Raw genomic sequence first — 15,513 nt, forward strand, 5'->3', positions numbered from 1 at the left:
GTGGACCTAATGGGTGCAGAGCTCCACAATGAAAAAGTCTTTTTTTTTCTCGTTTTTTTTTTTTATCCCCTACCCATACAGCCTTGCCAATTTTCTCAATCTAACAGCTGCAACTCACTTGAACTGTCGCACAGGATGGTCGAAAGTTCTTTTTTTTTTTTTTTTTAAATGGCTATAGTGTACACAAATAAACAAGCCTCCTCGGTGCAGGTAATGCTCAGTTTTGAGAGGTCATCGGAGGTGTTTTTTTTTTTTTTTTTAAATTACCGCAGGTCCACGGAACACAAACATGGAGCCCACAACGTTGCACAGTGAGCGCAGAGTCTACTGGACCCCTAATAGACAGGGAAGGTGCCTCTGTTTTGGTTAGCAACAGAGGTGGTATATGACAGATAGTGACTCAGTTCAAACTTTATCCATCTTGTTTGTCCTCATTTGGGTGTTGGGCAACCGGAGAGGGAGTCATGTATTATATTCACTGAGAAGTCAAGAAATAGTTGACTAGATAGAACTCCGCAAAGTGCAAAATAAACAAAACAAGTGCAAGTTAGTTGTGAGATCTTGTGTACGTCATGTACTTATTAATATCCCAAAAAAAACAAATGCACGAGAAGGGTCTCGTTTCACACTGACCGAGGCGACAAACAGGTCTCCGATTTTCTCGCAGCTGTCCCATTCGGCCACGCGCGACGCCAGCGCGATCTGGAACATGGCGTGGCAATGCGTGATCTCGCGGACCCTGTAGAAGATGGGCCGGATCTTGCGAGGACTCAGGATGCGCGGGTCGGCCTCCAGCAGGGGCTTGTGGTAGTCCTAACACAGATGGGAGATATGATGTCATATCAGTAAGTCGTCATTATATGGAAAAAAAAAACAAAAACTCTTCATTGTCAAATCGGGGTCGCCAAACTTTTTCAAACTGAGCTACCAGTTTGATGCACACTTCTGAAATACATTTGCTTTATTACAATATAACAATATAACAAAAAATACAGAGCTTCCAGGGTCGTTAGCATGTGTTAAGCTAAATTACAAAAAAAAATAATAATAAAAATTAAAAAGCAAGTAAATAACTCCCTAAGTTTTCTAAAATTTCAACATAATTTCTTGTTTTAATTTTTTTTCCCCCCTATTTTTCTTTGTTATAAAATGTAAATTTAAATAGATTCCTAAATGAAAAGTTCGCCATATCTCACTGAGTGACAAATGCATGCGAATGTAGCTAATTTGGGGTTTTTGTTCGGGTTCGTAAAACGTGTCAAAAGATTTTTGCAGTGGAAAAATTCGTCTGAATATGTTCCAAAAATGTATTTATGATAAATAAAAACTGACTGAACATATTAAAAGCCCCTATGAAAACCCCAAATTCGGCCTTCAGATTAAAAAAATGGCCGATAATCGGCCTGGCCGATAATCAGTCCAACCCTAATCAATATGCAGCACTTTAACAAGTCAAAATGGATGAGAACAATGGGCAAAACAACCAACATATTCAGTCATATCTATAAATAAATCTCTGCAAGTGTTTACATTTTCGGGGATTCTGATTATGTGTCTGGAAGCTTTTCCAGGAATTCCTGGTTAAAAAGTGTTTTTGCTTTTTGTTGTTATTGAGAGTTGTGACTCTTCAAATTGAGAAGCACTCCACAAAAAAAGTGGACCAGAGTGATTTCAACTTGTTTTGAAGTAAAGGTGAGTGAGGCATAAAAGGTAAAAGCCTCGCGGCGGACTCACTGAGATGTTGCTAAAGCGTCCAGGAAGGAGGCTGGCAACATGTCTTTAAGTGCACATAATGTGTACCGGGCAAGTGGAGCAAAAGTGCAAAAGTGGTCCCTTTCTATTGTTTTCTTCTGTAATTTTCTCCCCCCCCCAAAAAAAAAAATCCATCCAGCGGTGAAGAACGTCACAACCTTCAGCGTCTAATTGGGCTTGTGAACGCGCCGCGCCGCCTTTCAACACTCGACTGGACGCCGTGACAAGACAGACATTTTTCCACCGAGCTGCACATCGCAAAGTGTCCCATCTGGCCGTGTTGTTTGTTTGTCCCGAGTGAACAATCGCTCATAAAGCTGTCACGGGATTGTCTTGTGTTTGATTTCTATTGTGCAAGGCGGCGGTTATCATGAATAACTGTCAGGAGGAGCGATTGCATTAGTTGTTGTAGGACACGAGCACATAAGCCCCGTGGGTGATCGAGTGTGCCGTGGACTTTTTCTTTTATTTTGACTCCGTTCTATTATTTCTAGTCGTTCTTCTCATTTCTATTATGCAAGGTGGTGGTTATAATTAACTCATTCGCTCACAGCCATTTTCACAGACGCAATCCCGGCTGTTTTACGGGATTTTTACTTATTTTTGCAAGGCCCACAGAATATTCTGTTCTATTGCTATAAAAACATGGACCCTACCAAAAAAAGATTTGAGTCTCTTCTTTCATTCAATCTGTGTTGTTTCAACATATGTTTCAACATTATTCACAAATCTATTTAGAACTGTGAGTAAATGAGCTTTTTTTCAACATGGCCCTGGTTGATCCTTTGCTCTGCTGCCATCTGCTGGCCGTTTGTGTAATAACTACCATTTCTTTAACCGTTTTTTTGCAGTTGAGAGGCTGCATCAAAGCCTTCTGTATGCTCTAGCATAAAAAAAAATACATATAAATACTAGGGATGTTCTGATCAGGGTAATATCGTGATATCGTGATATTAAATCTGCCACAATATTTAAAAGGAACACATCTGTTAAAAAAAAAAGCCTTGATGATTTCCATTTGTGCAGTTCTAGCACCCTCTAGTGGCTATTTTATTAGTGCAATTTAATTTCCATTCGGGATGTTTTGGCCTTCTATGTTTAAAATTATGCTAATTGTCATAAAAAAAATGTGTTTGTTTGTTTTAGTATGAGACAACTACTGCAAATATCGTGATAATTATCGTATCATGGCCATCATATCATGATAATATCGTAACGTGATGTTTGGTTATCGTTACATCCCAAATAAATACGTCTTTGGGAGACTTAAAACAATTAAAATGGAACGTATTTATACGTTTTTGGGAGCTAATGAGTTAATAACAAGCGAGGGGAGAAATTCCAAAAATAATACCATGTTTGCGCCCATGTTTTGCTTTTTTTTATTGTTTTTTTTTTGTTTGTTTGTTTGTTTTCATACATGAATTACAATCTAGCGCCAGTGCTGCTAATTTCTACTGTTCAAGGCGGCAGTAACGTTGAATCGCTGGCGAGAGGAGCGAGCCCATTAATCACGCGGCGGCGTAGAGGGGCCTCTGCTCACCTGCAGGATCCTCCGCAGAGACTCCAGGTAGCTGCGCTCGCTCTGGATGATGGAGCCGAGGATGTGGCGCCTGACAACCTGCAAAAGAACAGCAGGCCCCGGTGACGCTCTCCGAGGATGAAATGGCGCCGCGTCTGATGGACGCGAGCATAGATCAGCGTGTAATGGACGCAAGTTTAAAAAAAAAATAAAAAAATCCCAACCTGGTGGCTAGTCAGGCCCTCCGGCATGGCGCTCAGCTGCGACGGCGGATGCGTCAAGTCCGATATCGCCACGTCCAGGTAGCCCGCGTCGTCCTCTTCCTCTGTTCACAAAAAGACACAAGTAAACAAAAAAAATATATATATGTAACCAACAGACATAACTGAACACCTCCTGTAGACCACAACGTATTCGGTATCTAATAAAATCGGAGCGTTTTGGGTACCATCAAACCAGAAATGGAATTTTTAACAGTAATGCATTGCTAAATTTCAAACAAGAATTTATTAACCTCACAGTTACATTTGTTTGTTCAGTACACCAAAAATTGTTTTTGGTTTCATGCGAGCCGCTGCTCATTAAAAATTAGTCATAAAAAATTCAAAACTACTATTTAGCATTTATAACTATTCAATGAATATTTAGTGCGACTAGAATCACTTTCCTCTAAAAAATTTATTTATTCTTAAATATGTATTGGGGAAGGGAGAGTTAATTTTGCTTTTTCTTTTGCATCGATGGCAGGTCAGCAAATATGCAGCGCCTCTGTATACTAGATATATATTTTTTTTTTACATTTGTCAAACATTTTAATGTTTTCCAAGAGTCAATAGCTCAAATTGATTTTATGAGCTACTAGAATCACAAACGTATTCAAATATTAACTTTTGACATATTTTTTCACGTTGTAAATAATTGGGGAGTGGAACGTTTTACATCAAATTTGTGTTTTACAATTATTTTGTGTGTTTCCATATTTAAAGCAGGTCAATATGATCAACATAATGCAGGAACATGAAGGTTAATTCAAAGCCTTCAAAGAGTGAGTAGTTTTACACAGCGTTTAACCTCTTCTGACTGTCAAGAATAATCAAATAAGTTTGCCTTAAGACATCACCTATACAGGTAGAATCCTGGGTAGAAAATGTAGTGTCATATCAACGCACAGGCTGACTGCAGGCAGGTTAGAGGAACGCCAAATGCTAATAGCTAAAGTCGAAGATCAAATCAAGACGTTCCAGTAGGTTACCGATGGTGTCTTTCCGTTGGAGGAAGGAGACTTTGCGCAGGACGGCCATTCTCGTCTTTTCAAGTCCGTCCTTGGTGTTGCTTCTGGCCGCCTTCATGAGTTGTTGTACCTGATTGGGGGGAGGGAGGAAAGGGAGGGAGGTATCAAAACTCCCGTCATTGGCTCCACCACAGCACATTGACGGGACGCGATCACGGTGGGAATCTCGCCATCTGCGGCCCCCCCCCCCCCGCCAGTCCTAATCAGACCGGTGAACGAGATGACGGCGGCGCGGCGTGTCCTCAAAGTCCGCCCATGAGTCCGGCAACCAGACGCCGCACGGGGCCCAGAATACACTGGCACGTCACATCATTGTCATATTTTTAGATGATATGCCGGGATATGTGGGTCATTTAATGAAAGAATGTTAGCGGTTAGAGAATTAAACATGCAAAAAAATAAAAAAAATAAAAATAAATCTCATTCAATGGTGCAACTTTCATATTTAAAAGGTACAATAAGATGAGTACGCTAGTCCCATAATATCACTCATGTTCCTTCAATTGCTCTAGTCTAAAATAAAGAGCTTCAATCATGAAGACTTACACTTCAATTGCTAACCATTATAGTGCACCCAGCCATTTGGAATTTGGATAACTTTTAGGCTTTGAGTTTCAGATAATTAAGAAAAAAACAAAAAACAAAACATATTTAATACTTGGAATGGTAGCCATGGTTTTTGAACTAGCTGGCTGTTCGCACTTCATTTGTCAAATTACACACAATTCAACATTTTAGATTATAGTTGACTCAGATGCAGAGATAAAATCTAGCTACTTTGCTGACATTTTCAACTAGCTAGCTTATGACAGGTGAATTTTCTGGCATTAAAAAATCTAGCCTCATCCTGTAGTATACCACACAGCCCCCTATGGGTTCAGAAGACAAGTATGCCATTAGTCACTAGAGCTGATATGAATATATTAATAATATACAAATAGCAGGGCTTGTAGGCTACTTTAAAAAAAATGTAATACATACAAATTCATAATGGAAAATGTGCTAAAAAGTGCCCCAAACGGAAGCAGTCAACACTTCATTTGGAAGGAGATTTCAACGTTTGACGGTTATTTTGTGGCTTCCCTGGTCCACAAATTTGGATGTATATGTCTAGCAAGGTTCTCACCAAATCCGAAAAGGCGAACTGTAACGCGTCCTTGCGAGCGTTTGACCGCGTAGAGTTTTACGTAAATATTGCCACTCATTCAAGCTTTCGTGCGCCCCGGAGCGGAGGAGGCGTGTCCCTTTAGTGACTAGAAAGTGAAGCACTTTAGCGAGTCAACCAAAAGGGAGACCCGCATGTCAAGACGCTATCGGTGACCCTGCACGATCGGTGAGGCGCAAGATCGGCCATCTTGGATCGCTAACTACGGTAACCATACTAGAACAAAAATACCTTATTTGCCTGCGCGATAGTGCGCGTTCGTAAAAACATAATACAACTTTGAAAAATCTTTTTTTAGCCTGTACCCAAATTCACAATGCTGGGTCCTCCGAAGGCCGAATTTGTCGGCTGCATGACGTCACTCCCGTCGCGACTCATTTAAAACACACTCACCGCAGACTTACGGTAAAGTACAACAATGCAGACTCATTATAATATAATGAAGTCAAAAGTCAAATATTCATCTTATAGGAATAAAAATTACTTGGTTACTTTAAAATGCATCAATACTCTATATGTTAAAATATCTATGGGACATCACAAATATGCAACACTACCATAGGTGTGAGGAGGGGTTGAAGATTTGGGCACAACTTGAGCCACAAATACAACGGATGGACCAACGTGGCATGTCTATTATTATCGGTGGATTTCTTTATTATCTGGTTTACTGTATAATATCGAATTGGTCTATAATTGCCGATAATTATGGGCGGATTTCTTTATTATCTGTTCTATCTGTTAGACGCAGAGATGGCAAATCCAGGTCCAGAAAGTAAAAACCCAGCCACAGTTTGGCTTTAGCCCCTTGTGCTAGTTAGCTAGCTAGCTAGCTTACTAGCAGGTATCGGGGCACTGGGGAGCTAGGTAGCATCATAGTGACAGGACTACAAAATTCGGAGTTTAAGGATTATTAGAAATGACATTAATTACACAACCTATTACAGAGGTGGTGAATCCAGGTCCAGGTTCTAGCTAGCAAGCTCCCTAGCTAGCTCCCCGGGTGTTCGGTTACCTGCTAGCTAGCTAGTTAGCTAGCACAAGGGGCTAAAGCCAAACTGGCAGGGTTGTGACTTTCTGGACCTGGATTTGCCACCTCTGGTTAGACGTCAAATTGGTCGATAATTGCCGATAATTATCGGCCACCGATATTATCGTGCATCCTACTCCTATGCAAACGCCCCGCCGAAACGCCTTCCCCCACTTTTAGTGAGAACGCAGCATAAGACAGACATACCCCCCCTAAATAAAAAAAAAAATAAATAAAAAAAAAAAAACCTCGGACCATGCCCCAAATTGAACACTCGGCTAACACTAATTAGCCTAATCTTGGTGTATGCTGCCCCCTATGGGTTAAGAGGACAAATTGTACCTTTTAAATATGCAGAATTTGATCATTCAAGGCACCGAGAACGACGACGACAAGGTCACAAAGGCATCCAGGGAAAAAGGTCAAGATGGCCGAGAGAGTCCGCCGAGCTCGTTGGCAAACGCGGACACGCTTCTGAGATATACCTTGACGTCATAGTTGTGCTTGCCAGACAGCTTCATAGCCAGCTCACGTTTGGTCCTGGCGCAGCGTTCCCTCAGCCGCCGCACTTCGGGGGACAGCTACAGGTGAGGGAAAGGGGGGCGGGGAGCCCAGCGTTAAGGGGAAAAACAACGGGGAGTCATTGTGAAAAGGAGGGCGAGGGAGGGTGGCAGCAGCGAAAACAAATAATCAAAAGCTACACAAAATGGGAGTCGGAATAATGAAAGGCAAGAAGTGGAAGCACGGAGCAGTTATTGTGTTTCGGGGACTTTGATTTATGAGAGCCGCTGGCAGTCAAAAAAGGTCAAGTGTGAAAATAAAAAAAATCAAGCCAACCCCCAATGAGAAGGCAAAAAAAAAAAAAAGTTAATCGGGTGAAACTAATTAAAAGCAATGTGTTTTGGAGCTGGAAAACCTAATAGTTAATGTTTCCTCAGTAATTACTCCGGCATTCCTTCTTAAAGTCGTCTCCTCTTTGCTCAGCAGACTGAAAAGTGCAAAGACTTTCCCAAAGGCCTCCGCACTTTAATTACCTGAGCAAGTCATTCTGTGTCCACATACATCACACTTTTGTTTCCCCCCCTTCTTTGCTCTGCCATCGATTGAGCTTCCCTTGAATAACAAACACATGCGCTCAGATGGGCAAAAAAAAAATAAAAAATGGCTATTAAGCTCAGCATAACCTTGCTCATATTTGTATGGATTCCACAGAGCCACAGAGGCCTGATGCTGAGATGTGCCCACAGCGCCATCCAGTGGATGGAAGAGGTACTGATGAGTAGATCTAGTTGGGACAGACATTTATCATGGCCAAAATGTGTTTTTAGGGGTTCCGAACACAACAAACATACAAGAAAAAAAAAAATCACTAGTGCACATTAGAAATTTAGAAAAAAAAAAAAAAAAAAAAAAAAAAAAAACCGACACCAGTTTCACCCAATTATCATGAAATCAGGTGGAGATGTCGCCCAAAAATGCACCAATGGCCAAAATTGAACCAAACGTTTGGATTGAAGCAGCCATTTTGGACCAAATTCCCAGTCTTTGCATTGTGACAAACTGAAATTAAACCAGTTCCCGACACCAGTTTGCTAATCATTAGGGATGTAACGATATGGGCAATATCGTGATATTAAAACTGCCACAATATCGTCGTCGTCGTCGTGTTCACAATATAGGAAAATATCTGTCAGGTTGAATTCCATCTGTGCAGTTCTAGCACCCTCTGGTGGCTAGTTTATTAGTGCAATTTAATTTTCATTAGAGATGTTTTGGCCTTCTATGTTTAAAATCTGTGCTAATTGCCAGATGAAAGCGGAATATGCTTGTGAAGCGTCAATATGTGGAGGAACTCAATGTGTGCATTAGCAAGTAGGCACCTCAATATTGTTATTAGAAATTGTAGGTGGTTTATATGCATTGCTATTATGTACAAAAGCACAATATTGTGCTTTTTTTTGGTATGAGCTCGTTTTTGTTTTATAATATTGTGACCTTTTTTATATCGCCACCCCACACAATATCATGATAATTGTCTTATTGTGACCTTCATATCATTATGATATTGTATCGTGATGTTTGGATATCGTTACATCCCTACTAATCATCACAAAATCGGGTGATGATATCGATCATAATAGGACGCACGAAAAAGTCTCAAGGACCTGTGACCCAAAACTGTCAACAGAAAGTTGGCCATTTTGCTGCGAAGCGGAATAAAAAAAGATTTTCATTTTTGAGAAATTCCTCCTATTTGGAAATAGAAACTAAATCATCTGTCATTTGATTTCTATCACAAATGAACGTACCAAAAAAGTTAGAGAGCTCCTTGTCGCTTACCTTGCTGCGCGCGGGCATTTTGCTCTCGCCGTCCGACTGCTCGTCGTAGCTCTCGAACTCGCTGGAGCTCCACCCGTTGCCTGCAGCGGACGGAACGCTCGAGTCCCGCTGGACGTCCTCGTAGAGCGTATCTACACAACACAACACAACACGACACAACACGACACGACACGCGGCTTGTATAAATAAAACATCACAAACATACATAAGGTTTGCCGAGCTGGGTAGCGCGCATCTTCCACGCACCTTCATCAGGGGGGAGGGGCCCCTCGCACGGGACGTCGTCATAGATGACGTCGGCTTCAACTTCATTTAAGGCTAGTGGAGAAATACAACAGTAATGTTTGCAATACTGATTTTGATTGGAATATATTAGTAGAACTGAATGAAAAAAAAAAGACAACAAATGGCATGTTATGAAGATAATAATACTTTATTTTAATTGACTGTCAGAAAGGTACACTGAGTGTATCTTTTTTTTTTTTTTTACCTGTCTTTCTTTTTGTGGCTCGCCAAAATAATTAATTCCTCACAAATTATATTAAAACAAATTATTGTAAGATAAAATATAATGGATCCTACCAGCTCCCTTAATTTTAATTTAATTTTTAAAAGGTAATGTGAATAAAAACATTTTTCTTAATATATTCTATTAAAAAAGAAAAGATTGATTGTTGCTCAGTAAATATGTATTTTTGTGTTTAAAAAGTAAATAAAATGCAGTTTTAAAATTTGTTTAACTATGTGAAAACATTTTAAAATTAAAAAAAATATTTTATCTTAACATTACATGTGTTTAATGCAAACTTAAACAAAATTACAAATAAATTATCAAATCAAATCAAACTACACAACTAAATAATAATAAAATGTCCCTACGTGTTCATCATTAAAGGGATACTTTACTTATTTAGCCATTTCTAGCAGTTAAACATTAATATTTTGTCTGTAATAAATTGGATATTTTCATTATTTTTCACGTACAATTAGTACGTTTAAAAACACATTTTGCAACTTGCTCTCGACTGAAAATGACATCACAAGGGTAACCAATCACAGCTCAGCTTGTGAATGTCACAAGAACAAACCGAGAAGAATGTGTTTTTTTTTAAGGTACTAATTGTACGTGAAAAATAATGAAAGCATAAAAATATTAACTTTTTAACTTATTAACTTTTTTTCTTGAACTAAATTACTAGTTTGCAATTTAGTTGTTTGTAATTTCTAAATGCTCACTCGTGAAGGGAAAATGACGCTTCATGAAGCACCTGCTATATTTTTTTTTGACTGCTCAAGGTGGCACTCTTGGTTTAAAGATGCAGTGGAAGTGTAATCAATTTGAAAATAAATAAATAAATATATATATATATATATCACGTTTCATGAAGCTTCATTTTCACATCTAAAAGTAATATTATTTATAATACACTGTAACATTATGCACAATTTGAATGGAAATGTACTGTACGTGAAGGTTCAATTAAAATATTACCTGGATAAATGTTGAAATCAAACAGTTCTTAAAAATAAAACCACATTAGGGCAATCACCATTATCAAGAAAAACAAAATAAAACAAATTAATTAATTTGGTATACCTTGAATGGCGTCTTAAGTCTCGTCACGAGGAGCCCAATTTAGCTCGCTAAGCTTTTATCGATCGGCCTCTAAACTGCCGTTTGTCCCCATCGCTTCTCCACTAATCCGCCCGACGCTCCGTTTTCAATTCATCTGATTAGAAAAGTCAATTCCTTCACAAATTAGTCAACCGACTTCCAAGGAGGCCCCCCCCCAAAAAAGCACATTTGTTTTTGTTTTTTTTCCAACAACAAAAAAAAAAAACAGAATTATCAACACAAATGTTGTTGAAAAAATCTGCAAGTCAAAAATGTTCTTATAAATAATACGATGAAATGCATCGTGTGATGTAGCTAACGTCGTAGATTGCGAGTACAGACCCCAGACAGTACTAAAAGTCAGCTCAAATGAATGATATGGTCATAAAAATATCAATTTGTATTGAATTTCTCCTTTGGGTGCTGGTCTCTCGTCTCCAAGCCAACTTTTTTTTTTGTTGCCGTTTTCTTCCGAAATGAAATGTTTTGGTATCGATCGTCACCCTGTATTAATCAGTTGGGCTGGTGCCCGTGCGGGCATCAAGCGGTGGCGGTGGATCACCGAGCTTTATGGAACCCGCCGCCGATTTCTCCCTGTGTAGAAATCAATAAAGTGTGAGATGAACCCAAGGTGTTGCTGCCGCTGCCGCTGCCGCTGCTGCTGCCACTTTGGATCAAGCTCACCCGCCCCGCCGCCCATGTCAGATTGTCGTCGTCGTCGTCGCCCGCGGTCTCGCCGACTTTTAACAATCCAATCCAGATGTCGGAATGAGCCCGAATCCCGAGGCGAGCTCGGCTTTAATCTACGGCGGCTTTCGTCGCCAATACTTCCTCCCCGTTGTCAAAGTCATTCCGTGGCGTACCTTCGGGGACGTCCCCGGAGCTTTCCTTCGCCGTTTCCGCCTCGCCGCCGTCGCCTCCTCCTGAATCTCCCTCCGACGTTATTAGCTGGCTCGCTGCAGGGACTCTGTGAGTTAGCACAAACATCGGCACAGTTAACCCGCCGGCCCTGCTGTCATCGGTGGAAAACTACCAGTTAATTGAATCGGTGAATCCTCCCACAAATATTTACAATTGATGGGAAAATGAAGCTTCATGAAGTACTTGAGATATATATATAGATAGACATATATATATATATATATATATATATATATATATATATATATATATTATTTTTTTATTCCTGTAGATGGCACTCTTGGTTTAAAGACGCAGTGGAAATGTGCACTAGCCTTTATCTTTAGAACAAGAGTGCCATCTAGAAGAGTAAAAACAAAAAACAAAAAACAAAAAAAACAAAAAAACAAAAAAAAACATGCTACCGGCATAGCAGTCATGTTTAGCGCAGCTTTTTTACAGTTAGAGCTGCTCCATTATGAAGAAAATATTAATCACTATTATTTTGGCAATAACTGAAATCACAATTTATTTTTTGGCACAAAACAAGAAAATGTTTCAACATAAAAAAAATAAAAAAAACGAATTCAAAATATGAAGACAAATAAAATTCTTTGAAACACTAACATTATGCACATTTTTATATTAACTTATTCACTCGCAGCCATTTTCACAGAAGAAGTCCCGTTCGCTCCCGGCTGTTTTACTGAATTTTGACTGATTTTGCAAGGCCCACAGAAAATTGTGTTCAATTGCTATAAAAAAAAAAAAAAACATGGAACATATCAAAAGAAAGATTAAAGTCTCTTCTTTCATCAGGAAAAAAAAAGTATGTTTCTATCTGTTTCCGTTTTGCAGCAATTAGCATTAGAAGAGAGCTAAGTTTCATCAGTTTTCACTAATCGATTTAAAATTGTAAGTAATTTAGCTTTTTTTCTACATGGCCCTGGTTGATTTCCTTTGCTCTGCTGCCACCTGCTGGCCGTTTGTGTAATAACTACCATTTCTGCAACCGTTCTTTGCAGTTGAGAGGCTGCATCAAAGCCTTCTGTATGCTCTAGCATAAAAATAATAATAATAAAAAAAAAACGTATAAATACGGCTTTGGGACACTTAAAAACATAAAAAAACGTATTTACACGTTATTGGGAGCAAATGAGTTAATGAGGAGGACTTTATTAGTGAAGTGATTCAAATCTTTCTCGCAGTTTGTCCCCCTTTAAGTAGAAGTCAAGAACTGATTCAACTCCTTTACTCAAGAGAAAGTAAATAATACAGACTCTGAAATGCACTTACTATAAGTACAAACATAAAACTGTGAATTATATGCAATATCCATCATGATACCATCCTAAATATTTGCTTCTTTCCCGCGCCCACTGATTGTTTTTGCTGGTGCGGCAGCACATCCAGCCGAGGTGACGGGAGGGCTTCGTATGAAAGATAAACGCGCTTGAAACGAGCTTCTGGGAAGGGGCGCGAACCAGAAAAAAAAAGAAAAAAAAAGAGCGGAGGAGGAGATAGTGTGCTGAAAAGGAAAGTCGCGCTCTGCATACACACGCCGTTGTTATGGTTGCCTTCTTGTGTGCGTAATGAAGACTATCTGTCACCGGGTGAAAAGAGGAGACAAAAGTAAATGTTGGCTTTAAGGAAAGGGAGAAGTGCTTCCTTGTGTTTAATAACGACTATAAAAAAAAAATAAAAAAAACATATCGACAATAACAATAGCAAAGTAATCCCTGCGATATTTTTCCGAAATGTGCTGACACGCTTGACACCTCGCCGGTGGGAAGTTGCTATTGATAGCTCGCCCAACTTATTGACTGAGGCCAAATGGAAATTGTCGACTCAGCAGAAATTATTCCTGCATGAAAAGTAGCCACGACTTCTTTGTGAATCCTCGCGCACACGCGCACACGCGGGGCTTGTCTTCATTTAATTGCGCAGCCCTAACATTTACGTACATTCAGCACCAGATGTTGAATTTAGTTAACCAGAATGATACCACAAACTTGATTTAATCTCACAGGCTCATTAATTTGGGTCCCACACAGAACTACTTTGATTAGCCAATTGTAACTGCAGCAAACAAAAGGTAAACAAAATAAGAAAATAAAGTTTTCTCTGGTCAGCTGAACGTTTGTAAACAATGTCCATATTACCGCCTGGATCGCTTGCTGTTCAGTAAAATTCCAAAGTACCAAAATGTGTCACAACAAACCCTGTGACCTCTCTCTCTCTTTTATTACTCACAAGAATGTAAACAGGAAGTAGATTTTCTGTTTGGACCAGGAAGTGATAAGCAAATAATAAAGCATCAGAAATAAACACAAAATGAGTTAGCAACAATCTAGCAGGCTACAACACACTAGCGAACACCTGCTTACACTGTGAAAGCACATTTCCAACACATTATGCTTGTTTGGCAGGTGAAAATAAGACACTGGCTTACAAAAAGTGTCTGTATTTTTTATGTCACTTTCCTGTTAGCTTCCGATGCTATCGCTAATGAGCTTACGATGCTATTGCTAATGTTGCAAGCCCCACAGCTATTTCTTCTTGAGTATGCTACATACGGTATTAACTCTGACCGCCAAAAACGTTTAATGACATATGCTAAAATCCTAATGAATGCCACCATAAATGTTCATTGACATTTACTAAGATTTTTTTGTTTTTCCCCTCAATGGGCAGTGCAATGTCTTGTGCAGCACTGCCTGCTCAATGGGTTGTGGAATCAAAAACACCCATGAACTATGGCCAGCAGATGGCAGCATTGTATCTCTTTTCAAAGGGCTCACGGTATATGAAATTACAATGAAACACGACTGATATGTTTAAATTGAACGTTTTCAAGGATGACGTGAATGAACAAAGCCTTTGTCACATTAAATCTAATTCACAGAGTGTCAATAAACAAAAAAAAATAGTGTCTAAGTCACTATTGTGCAAAAAAATTTATCTTTTCAATGTCACTCAAATTTTTAAATGGTGATTACTAAAGAACAGAATAAAGTAGAAACATACTATTTTTTTTTTTATGTTTATGTAGTCGTAGCGTACACTATTTTGTTTACCTTGAAAGATGAGTGAAAATGCACGAAATCGGCTGGCGCTATTGGGGTTCTTTTTTGGATAAAATTTGGTAGTCAAAGAGTTAAGGATAATTACTAACAAGACAATCGTAAATGTCATAATTACAAAATTAAACTCACTTGAATTCAACGAATGTAGGACAACAAAAGTGTGCACAAAACTCCGGCCAACATGCCACCTATAAAGGAAGCAAGACTCCACTCAAATAGACTCACACCTGTGCCATTTCTTCCTCGTACAGGAAAGTCCACAGGAATCCATTCTACTAGAGGAAAGGTTTCTGAGCACACTTCCTCGAAACCACCTTTTGGGGCAACGGTGAGGAGGTGGGGGGGGGGGGGGGGGGGGGGGGGGGGGTTAAATATAACAAACTAAATAGCACACCCGCAACCACGTGATATGCTTGGTGGCATTGTCACATCGACTCAAATTGAAAGATGGAAGTCATGCTTTGATTTCCCTCTGTTGGTTTGCGGCCATCTGGCATGTGATGTGACACACAAACACACTTGTCGCTATCGTACACGTTGCGGTGTGACGCGACTTTCTGTGCTGAACGCTAGTTATCATCTGTGCGACGATAGCAACTTACCCACTGGCTGAATCGGTGGCTGGGACGTCTGTCAAAAAGAAGAACAGAGACATTATTTAAAAGAATAATAATAATAATAGTGAAAAAATATTTATCAATCTGTACTTTAGGTATATGAACTTTGTTTGGACTTGGTGGTGGAAGTCCAAAGCTCAAGTCCTTGTAGCTCAATGGGTAAAATGCTGGTTTTGTAAATTAGGGGTTGTGAGT

At 39.5% G+C, this 15,513-nt stretch overlaps 1 protein-coding gene across 3 annotated transcripts in view; it reads right to left on the reverse strand.

Moving 5' to 3' along the window:
• The window catches only part of arhgef10la (Rho guanine nucleotide exchange factor (GEF) 10-like a), a 114,738-nt gene that overhangs the window by 79,957 nt on the left and 19,268 nt on the right, over nt 1-15,513 (reverse strand). The window contains exons 3-11 of one of the 3 annotated variants that reach the window (XM_077528424.1): nt 15,304-15,331; nt 11,579-11,682; nt 9,347-9,418; nt 9,101-9,231; nt 7,246-7,341; nt 4,527-4,635; nt 3,499-3,599; nt 3,296-3,373; nt 634-813 (exon numbers count right to left, since the gene is read on the reverse strand). In XM_077528424.1, the coding sequence (XP_077384550.1) occupies nt 634-813; nt 3,296-3,373; nt 3,499-3,599; nt 4,527-4,635; nt 7,246-7,341; nt 9,101-9,231; nt 9,347-9,418; nt 11,579-11,682; nt 15,304-15,331 (899 nt within the window). Of the gene's footprint in view, nt 1-633; nt 814-3,295; nt 3,374-3,498; nt 3,600-4,526; nt 4,636-5,691; nt 5,912-7,245; nt 7,342-9,100; nt 9,232-9,346; nt 9,419-11,578; nt 11,683-15,303; nt 15,332-15,513 lie in introns of those variants that run through there. The other 2 variants (XM_077528425.1, XM_077528426.1) reach the window with 2 other exon arrangements.

This window comes from Festucalex cinctus, chromosome 8 (genome assembly GCF_051991245.1).
Source record: "Festucalex cinctus isolate MCC-2025b chromosome 8, RoL_Fcin_1.0, whole genome shotgun sequence".
Taxonomy (NCBI): domain Eukaryota; kingdom Metazoa; phylum Chordata; class Actinopteri; order Syngnathiformes; family Syngnathidae; genus Festucalex; species Festucalex cinctus.